We start from the raw sequence: 14,817 nt of genomic DNA on the forward strand, positions 1-14,817 counted from the left end.
GGAGAGGCTTCAGACAGATCACCAGCTACAAACCTAAATCCCCCCACTCCATGAACGACTCACGCCTTGCCAACGAGCTGAACCAGTTTTACTGTCGCTCCGAAAGACAATGGGACAGACCTGACACCATCCCCCGTCACACCACTGACCGGCCCCAGTCCACCATCTCATCCCCCACCTCCTCCCCCTCTCTTGCCATCCTAGAGGAGACGGGTATGGCTGCAGCTTGGAGCCTCCCGTCTCATGCCTTCTCATCTCATGCCCTCCCGCCTGGGACTGTCATGCTAATTATAGCGCTATTATAATGCTCTTCCAGCAATCTGGTAGAAAGATTGTTTTAAACGTAGTTTCAAGTGTCAAAGCAAGTAGGCAAGTCACTTGTTGCTAACAAAAAAGACAAAAACAAATCTAAACACTGTATGAGAGCAGATTAAGAGCATGATTTTGTTCTGCATGAGACGGAGGCTCCTGGCTGTAGCCATACAGTCTTGTCCTAGAGACGGACGTCAACAGACTGTTCAGGGGGCAGAAACCTTGCAAAGCAGCTGGGCCGGACTCTCCCCATCCACCCTGAAGCACTGTGCTGGTCAGCTGTCTCTGGTGTTCACAGACATTTTTAACACCTCACTGTAGTCATGCCATGTGCCAGCCTGCTTCAAAGCCTCCACCATCATCCCTGTCCCCAAAAAACCAAGGACCACAGGACTAAACGACTACAGACCCGTCGCCCTGACCTCTGTGGTTATGAAGTCCTTTGAGCGCCTTGTGTTGTCCCACCTAAAATCCATCACTGACCCTCCCCTGGACCCCCTGCAGTTCGCCTACAGAGCCAACAGGTCTGTAGATGATGCAGTAAACATGGCCCTTCATTACATCCTCCAGCACCTGGACTCCCCAGGAACCTACGCCAGGATCCTGTTTGTGGATTTCAGCTCTGCTTTTAACACCATCATCCCGGCCCTGCTGCAGGACAAGCTCTCCCAGCTGAGCGTGCCTGACTCCACCTGCAGGTGGATCCCAGACTTTCTGACGGACAGGAAGCAGCACGTGAAGCTGGGAAAACACGTCTCTGATTCCAGGACCATCAGCACCGGTTCCCCTCAAGGCTGCATTCTTTCCCCCCTTCTCTTCTCTCTGTACACCAACAGCTGCACCTCCAGTCACCAGTCTGTCAAGCTCCTGAAGTTTGCGGACGACACCACCCTCATTGGGCTCATCTCTGGTGGGGATGAGTCTGCCTACAGGTGGGAGATCGACCATCTGGTGACCTGGTGCAGCCAGAACAGTCTGGAGCTCAACGCTCTGAAGACAGTGGAGATGGTCATGGACTTTATAATGTAACAGGACAAGTAGGCATACTTGTCATGTTACATATTACGTTTGTTACGGTGTGTACTTTACAGTACCATTAATGCTTGACCCCCTTCTACCATTATACCTGTCCTGATCGTGCCTTCCATCTATATCCAACGTTCTCTGATATTAAGTCAAGAGACAACAGTCAGGCCCAACACAGAACGCTTCCACAAGTTTCAGTTTGTAAAATGAAAGGGTCCATTAAATGGTTAGAGGTTACCGTGCAGGGAAGTCAGTCATGAAGAGTTCTGGGACCAGCTCTTGGAGGGTGACTGGGTGGTCAGGGTGCCGAGGACAGATGATGTACTCCTTCTCCACTGCAGCCAGCACACAGTCCTCCATGTTAAAGTAATGAACCCCTGCATCTCCTCCTCCTCCGTCATCTACCCCACATCCTCCTCCCTCTTTGACCTTTCCTGACCGGCCATCTAGGGGCTCTGCCTGCTCCTGTTGGCCCAGTGAGGAACAGAGGGGACAGGGGGCGTACTGCTCTATGAGAAGACTCCCATCGCTCTCACTGGCCGTCAAAGCTACAAGAAAGGACACATAAGCAGAAGACATGTACGTGACCTGTTGACTTGTTGTACAACAGACTGGTACACAGAGCTGGGTAGAGCCTGACCGATATATTTATATTTATTTTTAACTGCATTTATATCGCATCTGTGTTTAGATGCAGTTATGAAAAAATTATTTTATATTAAAAAAGAAACAGAGAGACAGATCCTTCACTCATGTCATGAGTGCTGTGTTGTGATAGTTTTTGCTCTGCAGCTCCCCTGTTCAAAATACTGCCACATCACAAAAAACACAAAAGAAATCAGCTGACGGGAGTTTACTGGAGCATGTAGAAACAATGAAAGTGGCTGTGTTACCGTGTTACCGTGTTACCAGTGAGTTCGTCATTTGTCACATTAAGCACACTGTACAGTGCGCTCCATGTGACAGAATCAACACACCCCCTCCACGGATGCTCATTCTCACTCTATGTTGACAGCTTCACAATTATGCGCTGCTTCCAATGTTAGCTCCCCCTACCGGCCACTCTTGATTCTCACCGCGACAAACTGTTGTTCTAAGCAGCGTGATGTTCATAATATTCAGGTTATTATCTCCGGTAGGGAGTGCAGGGCAAATAATGTTTGTCAGAGCAACACCATATTGATAATCTTAACCAAGATAAAAAAATATAAAGATGGCTCTGTTAAACAGATGGCTCTGTTAAACATAAAGGCACTTACTTACTAACAATACTAAGGATATTAAGGATCTTAGACTTAGACTTTATTTTCTTAACAGAAACCTGGCTTGGCTCCGATGGTGCTTCCCTTTTATCCAAGGCATCTCCTCCTAATTACAACTTTATTCCCACTATACGGGATAGGAAGAGAGGAGGAGGGCTGGTTGCATTTTTTTCCAGATACTTTCAAATGTAAGCATTTACAACTTGGCAGTTTCTCATCTTTTGAATATCAGGCAATCTTACTCAATAACGATTCTTCTTCCATCCTACTAATCACCATCCATTGGCCGCCCAAGCACACAGCTTAATTTACACCTGAAATATCAGAACTACTGTCAATCTGTTTTATTAATTATGACATAATTCTTATCCCTGGGGACCTGAATTTGCACGTTGACAATGTCTCTGATAGCAAGGCTAAGGACTTTTTACAGCTTTTTCTTTCCTTTGTTTTTAGTCAGCATGTCGTTGGGCCAACACACAAACGTGGCCACACCTTAGGTTTAGTAATGTCCAGAGGACTGAACCAAGCTTAGTATCGTTAACGAAGACAAACAAAACTAAAATGAAAGAGTAAAAGTTTTCATTTATTTATATATTTATTTAATAGGACCTAATAAGCCTACATTTCGAGTGGTTATGATGCTGCTGGAACTGACGTTGCGGGGCAGTAGGTCTGGCTGGATCTAGGGCCCGGACAGGCAGTTCAGCGCTGCGCGCGGTGATTAGCCAATAGGCACCTGTTGGTGAACCCTTGCTCTGGGTTAACGTGTCTGCTGGTCATTATATTTACAGCATGTCAGCTAGTGTGTGTTTTATGGGCTCATTTATATCTCAGCCAAACTGTCTCTTTGTGTTTCACATTGTTTTAATGACAATTTTTTGATTAATTAAGTTTTAGATTTTAATATAACTGCTTTCCAATCATATTTGCCTTTAGGGTGCTAGGGACCTGTTGTTTGTGACTCCAAAGGGGGCCTCCAAGGGGGGGCCTCCTCTATCTTCCAATTTCTTAGCTGTCCATCACCTCCATTTATTGTATTTCACCTATTTAACCATGAATGATAGAGCTACTGACTGATGTAATGAATTTCTTGGGACCACTGGGCAGTAGGATTAGGGTAGTTTGCTCTTAGGGTTTTCTGTATGTAGGTTAGAAATTATACTGTAGATTGCATGTGCTTCATTTATCTTGTGTTTCATTTATCTTTGGCTTCTCCTCTTCTCGAAAACAAATGGAGCAGCTGATTACAGCAGGTAATAAAGCATTAAAAATTAAATTCCTCCGATGCTCAGATGTCACAGTATTGAAGAAATCATGCAGCCCTCACTTAGGCTACGTTCAGACTGCAGGCCTTAATGCTCATTTCTTTTGTTTGACAGTTCACATTATTGCTTAAATGTGGCACATATTAGACTTCAGTGTGTACTGTCTGGCAGAGATGGGGACTCGAGTTTGAGACTCGGAGTCTGACTTAAGTCGCACCCACAGTGACTTCAGGCTCAACTTGAGACTCTCAACTGAGCTCGCTGTTATTCCCCTCCCTGCGTTACCTATAACCTGCCAACGTAACACATACTACATATCTGCTGTGCAAGGCCACATGTGAGAGAGGACAATAAGCAGCGGCAGCTGCTGAGCCATACACCAAGACCCACACAAAGAAGCGCTGAACCCAAAATACGTTAGTAACCTGAGGTTAGTAAACATGTTTAGCTCAGCGTTGGCCATCTAATGTTAGCTTTCTTCTTGCTCTAGCTACGACCTACCAGAGGTTTACTCTGACCGTCGTTCGTTATGAAAAGATGAGTGAGTGATTCTTTACTTGCCAAACTCGTGGTGGTCAATTAACGTAATCACTTACTGGCTGTCATCCCATTAATTATTAACTTTGGCTGGTAACTTTGGCCATGGGAGTGGACTACTGCAAAAAAGGCGTATAACGTCCAATTGCATGAATGCATGGATGCATGTTTGTGGCAGATATTGCAAATTCACACTTATTTAAAAAACAAACAACTATACAAATACTTAAACAACTTATACAATACAGAATGAATTTAACAAAACAATGATTTAAGTGAGAAAATATCTGATCAAAGACAATAGGTAACACGACTAGGATTATTGTGTCCACATAAACAGCAGTGCACTGACCAGGGAACCACTGCTCAATCAGAGAGTTGACGTGGTCTGTGATGAAGGCCATGGCAGAGAAATCTCTCATCTCCGACTGGCAGATTATCTTTATGCCTCCGCTCTTCCTCCTCTTCCAGTTGACATCTGATGACTCCACGCTGCAGAGATACAAACATGTCACGGCCTCATTTCACTGAAAGTTCCATCGGTTTTCACCAACTCCCGATTCGACCTATACACAGCAGCTGACGTGGGACAGCAGGTACCAGGTACGGAGAGGCAGTTCAACATTGATTTTCTCTTCCCTTTTATTAGCTGCATTTATATTAGATTTTCTTAACACTAGAGATATTTTATCATTAGTGCAATAGTATGTTGTTCAAATTTTTCAACTTGAGCATGAAATTTGTGAAATGTGTTGCAATAGCCTATCAGCAACGGCTTTTCGGAGTGTCGTGTGTTGAGGACCTGGACACCAGGCAGAGGGGAGGGACAGAGTCTCTGCTCGCCGACAAACAGCTGCAGAGCTACAGGGAGCTCTGGAAGAGGTGGCTTTAGACAAATAAACACCTGCAGTCTGACTGGATTCTGTTCTGACAACCGAGCCGTTTAATGGCAGGAGGTGTTCAGAGGTAATTGCTTTTATTAAATACATTTTTTACTTGTATTTTTTGGGATTAAAACGTTGATTTATCTTCACTCCCGCGAGTGTTTCTGGCCCCATTGTTGTTATCGTAGCTGCCAGAGCTCTGTGGGACTACTTCATATTTATACAGACTACAAGTGGAACAGAAGATTGTTTAGAGAAAAGTAAGTGAGGAAGGTACAGGGTATGTTCTGAAAATATATGTCGGTTACTTGATTCCAGCTTTCTTTGTACTTTACGGCGAAAGAAGTTAGCATAGCATAGCCCTTATCGATTCGAACTCCATTCGGAAAACTAGCATTTTTAAAGTTGTAAACTTGTCTTTTTGCTCACAGACCTGACAAAGCATGACTTAATATTTTTAACACATCGGCATCATTGTATAGTAATTTCAGCATTAGTTTGATCTGTTTATTGCGACTAAATCCCAGCAAAATGTTTATTTTGGGTTCATACAGCTCTAGTAATGGTGTGAACAGTCGTGTGAGTAGTCCAGCGGTCGGACTTATGTGATAAACGCAATGGAAATTTAAAACTTGCGTTGTTTGTGAAACTGTCATAAGACTGCAACGAACGAAATGGGAGATGAACATTACTGGAGCACAATCTCTATATTATACTTTATGAATACTTATTACTCATTATGAAAATACTTCAGATTGAAAATGAAAGTAAATGTAATGATATTGAATGTCAGCGGGCTGAGACATTCAGGCACACAGTATCATGTTTGGTGCATATTCTGAACAAATATATATATATATATATATATATATATATATATATATAGTTCTTATTGTTCCAGATCTTCTAAATAAAAAGACCACTTTTGTCAGGAATCCCCTGGAATTTATGAACCTACCCACTTCTTGTGAACTGGTATGCCATTAAAGTTGATTGAATACTAACCCCAGCGTGCTGTTTGCCACGATAGGTTTCTGACCAAGTCTGCTTATAAGGATTAGGACCTGGCTTCTTCCTGATGCCCCATCCACATTACTATGTTTTCATTTTAAAAACATAGACCTTTTGCTACGTTTGCACCTCCCGTCCAGACTAAAATGGCAAATCCTGAAGACCTGAAACAGAAGTTTAAAAATGCTGCCGGCCCCGTTTCCGTTTGAAAACTGTGGTAGCATTTTAGTGCAGACGGGCAAAAACGGAAGACTTTAAAAATTATGCTCATGTTTGGCAAAAATGTCTTATGTGGTGTGGACGGAGATCATATTGTTTTTAAAAAAACGTAGTGGTGTGTATGTAGCCTGAATCTAACTGAAGCTCCACATCCTTAACTTTCTCACACTAAGCACTTCTATCATTTAAATTACTGCCCACACCCATAGCCCCAGCTCTGACCTGAGATATCCTCCATCGAAAGTGACCAGCAGCCCCTCCTTCCAGTAGATTGTCTGGCTTCGTCTGACCCTAAAGGTGCTGCAACGATTCCTCTGCTGGCTGCCAGCAAAGCTGTAGATCACAGAGTTCCTGCTGTGCCGGCCCCTGCTGTTTCGTTTGGGCTCAAATGACTGCACAAACAAAACATTTTTAGGCCATGAATGGTGAAAAACTGAAAGTGTGGAAGTACAGTAGGTGATCAATCTGCTGGTTTCAGTACCTGCAGGTCCATCTCTGTGAGGCTGATGAGCATCCTGGCAATGAAGCGCTCCCAAAAACCAGCAGGAACAAAGCTCATCTTAACGAGGCGCTGTAGAGTGTTGCTGGTCTGCTGGCGGAAGCCATGGATGTCCATGGCTGGCTTGGGGGGAAGGAGGTGGGGCAGCAGATAGCTACAGCAAGAGGAAGGGAAAAAATTTAAACACATTTAAAAGTAGAAAATACTTGAATAAACTTGAGGTATGCTTGCTGCTTTGCAGACTGATTTGGATTTTATAAGCGGCGGCTTAATCAGAATCAGAAATACTTTATTGATCCCCGAGGGGAAATTCTTTGTCACAATTGCACACTTGTCAAAAGGTAGATAGATAAAGAGTATATAAATATAATAGTATAAATGTAAAAAATAAAGACAAATATAAGTTGTGTGGGTATGTACAATATTTATATTAAGAATTATTATGGTGAACCAAAAAGGACTAGTGAATAAAAAGCAGCAGAGAATATTGCACATTAATTATTAGACAGGTAATATTGGACAGAAAATAGATAGTCAGTTATTAAAGTTATTATCTATTATCTCATTAAGTGTCAGACACTTAGAGGGAGGAGTTATAAAGCTTGATGACCACAGGCGGGAATGACTTCCTGTGGTGTTCAGTGGTGCATTTTGGGGGAATGAGTCTTGCACTGAAAGTGCTCCTGTGTTTGAGCAGCAAGTCATGGAGTGAGAGACATTGTCCAAGATGACACGTAGTTTGGACAGCATCACAACCTGTTGAGACAGCTAATTGTTAGGTATGTAGTATATGAATGCTTTGTAGTTGATAAGGTGTTTGAAGAGTTTCCTATGTGGCAGCTAGTTGGTTGTTAAGTGTTTGGTAGGGTGATAACTTCAAGGCAAGTGCCACGGTGTTTGTTCCAGGCATTTTCTAGGGTTTTTGCTGGGGCACCAGGAGGTGGTTGCTAGACAGTTGTTATGGTGTTATCGGTAGTTGTCTGACTATTGCTGGCAGAGAATCACCATTTGTATCGATTGAGTATCAGTGAGTTTATAGAAACATTTTACCTTTTGTTGCCCACAGGAAGCGCAATCTCAAACTTGGCTAGAAACTGGAAATACTGTTCCTCTGTCTGCTGGGTGAACCCTGTTCCTACTAACAGCATCTGCACACAGACATCATTACTACACATCACCACAGGAAGCCGGTATCATCTAAACACACAGAGCCAAAACCTTTTTTTAAATTAAAGCTGCTTGAAGAATGTTCCATTTTACCACTTCCTAAGTCTCACCCTGAGGTCTTCAGCTCGGATCACTCCATTCCTGGCTACTGAGCGAGAGGACTTAAGGTGCATGATCCTCTCCAGGCATTCTGAAAGCCACACAGGACACATGAAGTAGAGGGTACACAGGCCATGGCTGGTGTCAGGGAAGTGCAGCAGAGTCCCCGTCTCTATTAAGAAGCTGATGGCTGGATGCGGTTTGCAAAAAAAAAGAGGAGAGCCATAAGCATTGTGTTCCATTTTGAATGATGTAGTGAAGGTGGGTGGGTGGTTTTAAGGTGCTGTAAAGAGCAGTCATATGCAAATTAAAATAAAGAACTAATGTCCAGTGTTGCTGATCTATGGCGTTTTTCCATTACCAGTACCAGCTCAACGTGCCTCGGCTCGACTTGGCCGTGCGCCATTGCAGATAGTACCCAGAGATAGTACCCCTCAATGTAGCTGGTCTTCATAGTGACGCCACACACAACTGCCGCAACATAAGGTTCAATGTGACACACACACACAGCTTTCTCTTTTTTAAGTTAAAACGTTTCAACATTCCTCAGAATGTAAAGACAGATAAGCGGTATGAAAAGCTTCCAGCTGTGTTTTCCTCTGCCGTTGTTGCTGCAGCAGTCTGTGTGACGGCGGGAGCAGAGGGCTCTGTGAGCGGGCGGCTGGCCGGCCTCACACGCTCCTCCCGCGGGTTGGCGCAGGCTTCCCCCGCAGCCACTTGCAGAGCTCCTCAACTCCGAAAATATTCAAGCACATTTTTGTTCCGCCATCACTTCTCGTAAAACTGTCAATATTGGAAATCTCATCTCAAAACAAAAAGTGGATTTAGTGATGAAATAAGGAAAATTTAAAAATTTTAAACTTTCTGCTGCTGGCCTCTGTCAGCTTACAATGATGACGCAGTGAATAGTGACGAGTCGAGTAGTGAGTCTCTCTGACCAATCAGTAGCCTGCTGTGTTTTCACATCATATTTTAGTATTGTCTCAGGTCGCTTGTGATGATACAGTGATATGAAAAAAAGACCTGGAAGCAGGTACAGGTACAACTTTTCCACAAACCAAAGCGAGGCAAAGCGAGATGAGGTGAGGTGAGGTGACGTGAGGCAAGGTGAGGTGAGGCGATACCGTGCAGTGGAAAAGGGGCTATAGACAGTAGCCAATCACCTAAACCTCCTTCTTGGATCAGAATGCGCACACACGGCACATTTACAAGCTTGTTTTGGAACTCAACAATAAGTATTTATTTTTATTTTTGTATTACACAACCACTAACAAAGAATACAGGTTAATTAGGACTATGTGCCAGAGATCACTAATCACGGAGTATGTGCGAACTCTGATCAACATTCCCATGCATGCTGCATGGGTCTCCTGCCAACATTTGTCAATATTTACTTCTAATTTAATAATAATAATAATCCTTATTTGTAGAGCACTTTTCAAAAACAAGTTACAAAGTGCTTTAACAAGTGTAAAGACAATAATACCCAAAAAACAATAATACAAAAACAATAAAAGATAAAAGCATGAAAACATTGAAAAGACTAAAATACACGTTTAAGATAAATATAAAATTAGTAAAATAGAATAAAATAAAAGGGATAAAATAAAGTCAAATAAGATTGGGAAAGGCTCTCCTATAAAAGTATGTTTTAAGAAGGGACTTAAAAGAGTTAATTGACTCAGCTGAACTGATTTCCTCGGGCAGGTTGTTCCAGAGCCTCGGGGCTCTGTCCCCTTTAGCTTTCAGTCGAGACTCTGGAACAGATAGCAGACCTCTGCCCGAGGAAGTTCAGAAATATAACAAGGCGAGAGGCCATGAAGAGCTTTAAAAGTAATCAATAGAATTTTAAAGTCAATTCTAAAACATACTGGGAGCCAGTGTAATGAAGCTAAAATAGGAGTAATGTGGTCATATTTCTTTGTTCTGGTTAAAAGCCTGGCAGCTGAGTTCTGGACAGTCTGGAGTCGATCAATAGATTTTTGGGTTAATTAATTAATTGCTATTATTTTGACAGATGGTATTGGAGGGAACAATGATCCTTACATCATTATTCTCATTTTCCCTGCAAAACATGATTATGATGTGATTTTTTTTTATTTTATGGATTTTGAACAAAGATGTTTTCTCAAGTCTGTAAAATATGATGTGTGGGCCAGGACATGCAGGATTACACTATTTAATTTAAAATGGAATTTTTGACCCACTATCACCTGTAAATATTGCGCCTGATTTGAAAAATGCAGTAGGCCAAAATTTGAATGAACTGTTCAGCCCTCTGATGTCATCAATATGCAAATCAGCATATGCCATAATCTGGTGCCTTTTAACAACTTTTGGAACTAGTGCTAGCTACTTTAATGGAACAGAGTTGGCAACAGTGCTCTCAGGGCCAATCAGTAGCAAACACAGTGCTGTCTACAGGTTTTGTGGTAGCTCACCAAGGTAAACAGGAAGCTTTCTCAAATTAATACTGTCAATCCACTTTACAAGGAAATGCTACTAGTTAGTTGTTTGAAAAGTCAAACAAAAGTCACAGTACCGGTCTGCAGGTCCTCATAGTCCCTGATGTCACTTCCTGGGTTTTGTTCAATGAGACGGTCCAGTTGGGCATCAGTTAGGTATTGGACCTCTCCCTCAGCATTTCTCCTCTGCTTCTCTGCTACCACTGCTTCCTGTAGCGTCAGGTAGCTCTTGGGGATCTGGTGGAGGAGACGAAGGTAAAAATCTCTCTATGCTTTAGAATAACATTTTTAGTACTTGAACATTTTGACAGGCTCATGATTTAAACTAAGAATCTTTTGGCCAAATACATTAAAATAAATGCATCCTTGTTCAAAAGGGACACCACCCCTGCTCCCGGGGGAAAATACAAAATAATCAAATGAATTCAACTAATGAGTCTTATTACTTGACTCATAATATCCTCTACACTGATCCTAGTCTCTGTTTTGGATAAATACTCAGATAAAAATGTTATGGTTGCAACATGCACCATGAAGACGGCGCCACAGACGGCCGTCTCTGGATTACGCTCCGTAGTGCTTTTTGTGTTTTTGTTTATAAATTCTGTTTTCTGCCGTCCCTCTCTGGTAACTTTACCAGAGAAGAGCTCTTAAATATTGGACTTTCAACTGCTAACACTATTCCACCACTCTTTATCTAACCTGGAACTTTCTCTGAGTTATAAGTTGGAGGAGCAGCAGCTCTGTTTGGGATCTACCGGAGACGCCACAGGGGGAAGTTTTCCATCTCACCAACCTGTTCCAGCTTCTCCCCTCTGGTAGGCGCTACAGAGCACTGTACACCAAAACCAACAGACTCAGGAACAGTTTCTTCCCACAAGCCATCACTCTGATGAACAGCTGATTTCTGACTCAGTGTGTCAGGAACAATTCCTGTGCAATTACCCAGTAACTCTGTCTCTAATCAGCCACCTGTTTACTGGTTTCCACTTTTTTATTCACCATTCTCTATTTCAGAGCTCTTCATACTGTCATATTGTCATTTTGTAGATACTGTATACCTAATCTACCTACCTCAACTTCATAACACCTGCACATAATACTTATATATTCCAGCATCTTTAGCACTATGCTCCATCGCACTCTTTACACGTGTACATGTATGCATGTATGTGTGTGTGTACATGTCTATCACATCCACCTAAGACATGTACATAATCATAATAATAATGATAATATTGTTTCTGTTTATTCAGTTTATAGTTTCTATATATGTGTTCTTTATACTGTAGCCTATGTCTGATTTTATTATTGTATGAGTAAGCACACATATGTGTACACATAAGAAGAACGAGTTTGCCCGTGGCGTATCATCAAAAATTCCTCACTGGCAGAACTCCAGAATACCACTTTCTCGCTTGGTCGCTCTCTAAATTTGAATAAAATTGAATATTTTGCTGACCTTATGGTATGATAGTAACATGCGCTTTACTAAAAGTATGCTCTGTGTGGGGAACACACTGCCTCATGTATCCATGTAAAAACATTTCATAGTACCAGCTTGAGAAATATGAAGATTTGCAGCCTTTCTTTCTGCTGTTACAGCAAAAATGGCCAACGATAAGTGTCTGTGTTAAGTGATAACTGTTTGAATCTGTTGAACAGTGTTGGCAATTAAAAAATGTCATTTACGCCAGCGTCACACAAATGTGTCAAATAGCGGAACAAGACACAAACAGAGTGGGAGGCAAGTCCGTCTCCCCACAGATTCGGACCATGCCAAAATAATAACTAATACTACAGGAGTGTTTATCGCTGCGGTTTTTTCTCGGTGGTAGAGAATACAGAATTTAAATATACAGTCAAAGCTCTTGAGCCACTCTCCAATGTGCCTTCAAAATGTGCATTTTATTTAGACTGCACTGTATAAATCTGCGTAGTTGTTCAAGAATTATCAGCCGGTCAGAGTCTTGTGGTCATGGCCATACGGCCAGTATTTGATTACCTTAACTTTTACAGTAAGAATTATGAAAATAAAAAATGAATGACTTGAATTGATTTCCCAGCTGTTCCAGAAATATACTGACCCTACAACTAAGGTAACAAACATGAATTTTGTGTACCGTTACGCCCCTAATACATACACACCCTTACTGTATATATACACATACATATAAGATAAACATTTCATTATATACATCTATATATAAAAATAAACATTTTATATTTAATAAAAATATAAATATATTATACTACTAATGGAGGACTCCTATGCTAATTTCAGTCCCTCCCAAATCGATCATCTTGTTGATAGTGCTGCAGGCTCGCTGTGAATGACACTCAACTCTGTAGCCCCTCTAAAAAGGAAAATAACAAAACAAAGACGGTTAGCTCCATGGTATAATACTGAAACTCGCAAATTAAAGCAAATATCGCGGAAACTTGAGAGGAATGGGCGTTCCACCAAACTGGAAAATTCTCGTTGGCAAGATAGTCTTAAAACTTATAGGAAGGCCCTCCGTAATGCCAGAGCAGCGTACTACTCGTCATTAATGGAGGAAAATAGGAACAACCCCAGGTTTCTTTTCAGCACTGTAGCCAGGCTGACAGAGAGTCACAGCTCTATTGAGCCAAGTATTCCCATAGCTCTCAGTAGTTACGACTTCATGAGCTTCTTTAATGATAAAATTCTAACTATTAGAAACAAAATTCACCAAGACCTTCCCTCAACTGGCACCAACTTATCTCTAAACTCAGGAACCTTAGAAACAGCTGTAGAACCAGATATATGTTTAGACTGTTTTGCTTCCCTCAATCTTTACCAACTAACTTCAATAATTTCTTCATCTAAACCATCAACCTGCCTCTTAGACCCCATCCCAACTAGGTTGCTTAAAGATGTTTTACCCTTAGTCAGCACCTCTATACTAGATATGATCAATCTATCTTTATCAACAGGCTATGTACCACAGTACTTTAAAGTAGCTGTAATTAAACCTCTTCTGAAAAAGCCCAAACTTGATCTAGATGTTTCAGCCAACTATAGACCTAAATATCTAACCTTCCATTTCTCTCTAATATTCTGGAGAAAGCAGTTGCTAAACAGCTGTGTGACTTTCTACAGAGCAATAGTTTATTTGAGGATTTTCAGTCAGGATTTAGAGTTCATCATAGCACAGAGACAGCACTTTATATATGCTTCCTTTAGGCAATATTATCAGGAAATATTCCAGAAACTTTCATTGTTATGCAGATGATACTCAGTTATATCTATCGATCAAGCCAGATGAAACTCATCAGTTAGCTAAACTTCAAATGTGCCTTCAGGATGTTAAAACCTGGATGACCTGTAATTTCTTAATGTTAAACATGGATAAAACTGAAGTTATTGTTCTGGGGCCTAAGCACCTCCGTGACGCATTATCTAAAGATATAGTTTCCCTTGATGGCATCGCCCTGGCCTCCAGCACCACTGTGAGGAATCTTGGAGTTATCTTTGATCAGGACATGTCGTTTAAGTCTCACATTAGGCAAATTTCAAGGACCGCCATTTTTCACCTATGTGATATTGCAAAAATCAGGAACATCCTGTCTAAAAATGAAGCAGAAAAACTAGACCATGCATTTCTTACTTCTGCTGCTGCTCAAAAAAGTCCATTAAGACTCTTCAGCTGATCCAGAATGCTGCAGCACATGTTCTGACAGGAACCAGGAAAAGAGATCACATTTCTCCTCTCTTAGCTTCTCTGCATTGGCTTCCAGTAAAATCCAGAATAGAATTTAAAATCATTCTTCTTACCTACAAAGCTCTTAATGGTCAGGCACCATCTTATCTTAAAGAGCTCATAGTACCTTACTACCCCACCAGAGCACTGCGCTCCCAGAATGCAGGGTTACTTGTGGTTCCTAGAGTCTCCAAAAGCAGACTAGGAGCCAGAGCGTTCAGCTATCAAGCTCCTCTCCTGTGGAACCAGGTTCCAGTTTGGGTTCAGGAGGCAGACACCATCTCCACATTTAAGAGTAGGCTTAAGACTTTCCTCTTTGATAAAGCTTATAGTTAGGGCTGGC

General features: G+C 41.8%; 1 protein-coding gene across 1 annotated transcript in view; it reads right to left on the reverse strand.

Annotated features, from left to right (window-relative positions):
- Positions 1 to 14,817, reverse strand: part of lrrk1 (leucine-rich repeat kinase 1) — a 162,588-nt gene that overhangs the window by 56,026 nt on the left and 91,745 nt on the right. The window contains exons 19-25 of the mRNA XM_046074025.1: positions 10,827 to 10,986; positions 8,296 to 8,375; positions 8,069 to 8,166; positions 7,001 to 7,172; positions 6,742 to 6,911; positions 4,758 to 4,897; positions 1,577 to 1,886 (exon numbers count right to left, since the gene is read on the reverse strand). Of these exons, the coding sequence (XP_045929981.1) occupies positions 1,577 to 1,886; positions 4,758 to 4,897; positions 6,742 to 6,911; positions 7,001 to 7,172; positions 8,069 to 8,166; positions 8,296 to 8,375; positions 10,827 to 10,986 (1,130 nt within the window). The remainder of the gene's footprint in view (positions 1 to 1,576; positions 1,887 to 4,757; positions 4,898 to 6,741; positions 6,912 to 7,000; positions 7,173 to 8,068; positions 8,167 to 8,295; positions 8,376 to 10,826; positions 10,987 to 14,817) is intronic.

The sequence above is a fragment of the Micropterus dolomieu genome, linkage group LG17 (genome assembly GCF_021292245.1).
Source record: "Micropterus dolomieu isolate WLL.071019.BEF.003 ecotype Adirondacks linkage group LG17, ASM2129224v1, whole genome shotgun sequence".
Classification (NCBI taxonomy): domain Eukaryota; kingdom Metazoa; phylum Chordata; class Actinopteri; order Centrarchiformes; family Centrarchidae; genus Micropterus; species Micropterus dolomieu.